At 43.7% G+C, this 1724-nt stretch overlaps 1 protein-coding gene across 1 annotated transcript; it reads left to right on the top strand.

The window, feature by feature from the left end:
- Window positions 1–4: 4 nt before the first annotated feature.
- Window positions 5–1297, top strand: LOC106321695 (transketolase-1, chloroplastic-like; the record flags this gene model as incomplete). Its single annotated transcript, XM_013759940.1, has 2 exons — window positions 5–43; window positions 123–1297. Coding segments are annotated over 2 exons (999 nt in total), but the record flags the coding sequence as incomplete, so codon positions are not given.
- Between the last annotated feature and the right edge of the window lie 427 nt (window positions 1298–1724).

Genomic DNA, 1724 nt, shown 5'->3' on the forward strand with positions numbered 1-1724 from the left:
CATCACTGGTGAATTACCTGCTGGCTGGGAGAAGGCACTACCAGTAAGTAAAACTACCATTTGTAAACTCTCACTGGATATGTGGTTTTACAACAACTTTGTGTTTTTTTTTCTATTTTTAGACATATACACCAGAGTCTCCAGGCGATGCCACAAGAAACTTATCACAGCAATGTCTCAACGCCCTAGCTAAAGTCGTCCCCGGCTTCCTCGGAGGAAGTGCTGACCTTGCATCTTCCAACATGACACTGCTAAAAGCCTTTGGTGACTTCCAAAAGGCAACACCCGAAGAGAGAAACCTTAGGTTTGGTGTTAGGGAGCACGGAATGGGAGGCATCTGCAACGGCATTGCCCTTCACAGCCCTGGTCTCATACCTTACTGTGCAACTTTCTTCGTCTTCACTGACTACATGAGAGGCGCGATGAGAATCTCAGCTTTGTCTGAAGCTGGAGTCATCTATGTCATGACTCATGACTCCATTGGTCTCGGAGAAGACGGACCAACCCATCAGCCCGTTGAGCACTTGGCTAGCTTCCGCGCGATGCCCAACACTCTCATGTTCCGTCCCGCTGATGGAAACGAAACAGCCGGTGCGTACAAGATCGCTGTCACCAAGCGCAAGACACCGTCTATCTTGGCTCTGTCTAGACAAAAGCTTCCTCAGCTTCCGGGGACATCCATCGAAGGAGTTGAGAAGGGTGGATACACGATCTCTGACAACTCGTCTGGAAACAAACCTGATGTGATCTTGGTTGGAACTGGTTCAGAGCTTGAGATTGCTGCTCAGGCTGCGGAGGTGCTGAGGAAAGAAGGCAAAACCGTGAGAGTTGTGTCTTTTGTCTGTTGGGAGCTGTTTGACGAGCAGACGGATGAGTACAAGGAGAGTGTGTTGCCGTCTGGTGTGTCTGCTAGAGTTAGTATTGAAGCGGCTTCGACTTTTGGATGGGGGAAGATTGTTGGAGGTGAAGGGAAGTCCATTGGTATTAATTCGTTTGGGGCTAGTGCACCAGCTCCATTACTCTACAAGGAGTTTGGTATCACTGTTGAAGCTGTTGTTGATGCGGCTAAGTCATTCTTCTAAGTGACTTTACCATTTCACAACATTGTCTCACTACCTCAAAATAAAGTGCAACAAGACGCAAAGAGACTCTTCGTTCTTTTTTTTTGTTTCTTGTAATGCCGGTCAAGATAGGTTTTGGGTTTGGGAAGAGGAGAAAGTAGAAGACAATGTAAAACTCTCTATGATCAGTTCTGTATTGTTGTTATATGCTTTGAGTTTCAGCTAATTTTCACCTACTTAAATAGACACAAACATTGGTCACTACTAGTGTGACATTCTGTGGACAAGAATGATTAAAGAGATTAAAAAAGTTTGGTTCTTGTCAATACTAATGATCACAGAGAGTATACCATCATCTACATTTGGGGTCCATGTTTATCAAAAGGAGATAGCAAAGGAATGGTGAAGTTTCCACCTTCACATGTATCCAAATATCCATATCCAAAGCTTAATTTAACCAGAGAAGAAAGCTACGGTGTTGACTTTGTCAATTTAGTATCATTAAAGACAACACACGTGAGACCCCACAACTTTTCGGATATCCAAGTTTATTCTTATGCTAAAAGAAAATGTAAAAGGCATATTTAGAATTTTTTTAATGTGTAGTTGATTGAGAATTGGGCTTCTATAGGCCCAGAAAAGCACAACACAAGCCAGTCCAAT

Source organism: Brassica oleracea, unplaced genomic scaffold, assembly GCF_000695525.1.
Source record: "Brassica oleracea var. oleracea cultivar TO1000 unplaced genomic scaffold, BOL UnpScaffold02492, whole genome shotgun sequence".
In the NCBI taxonomy this organism is placed as follows: Eukaryota; Viridiplantae; Streptophyta; class Magnoliopsida; order Brassicales; family Brassicaceae; genus Brassica; species Brassica oleracea.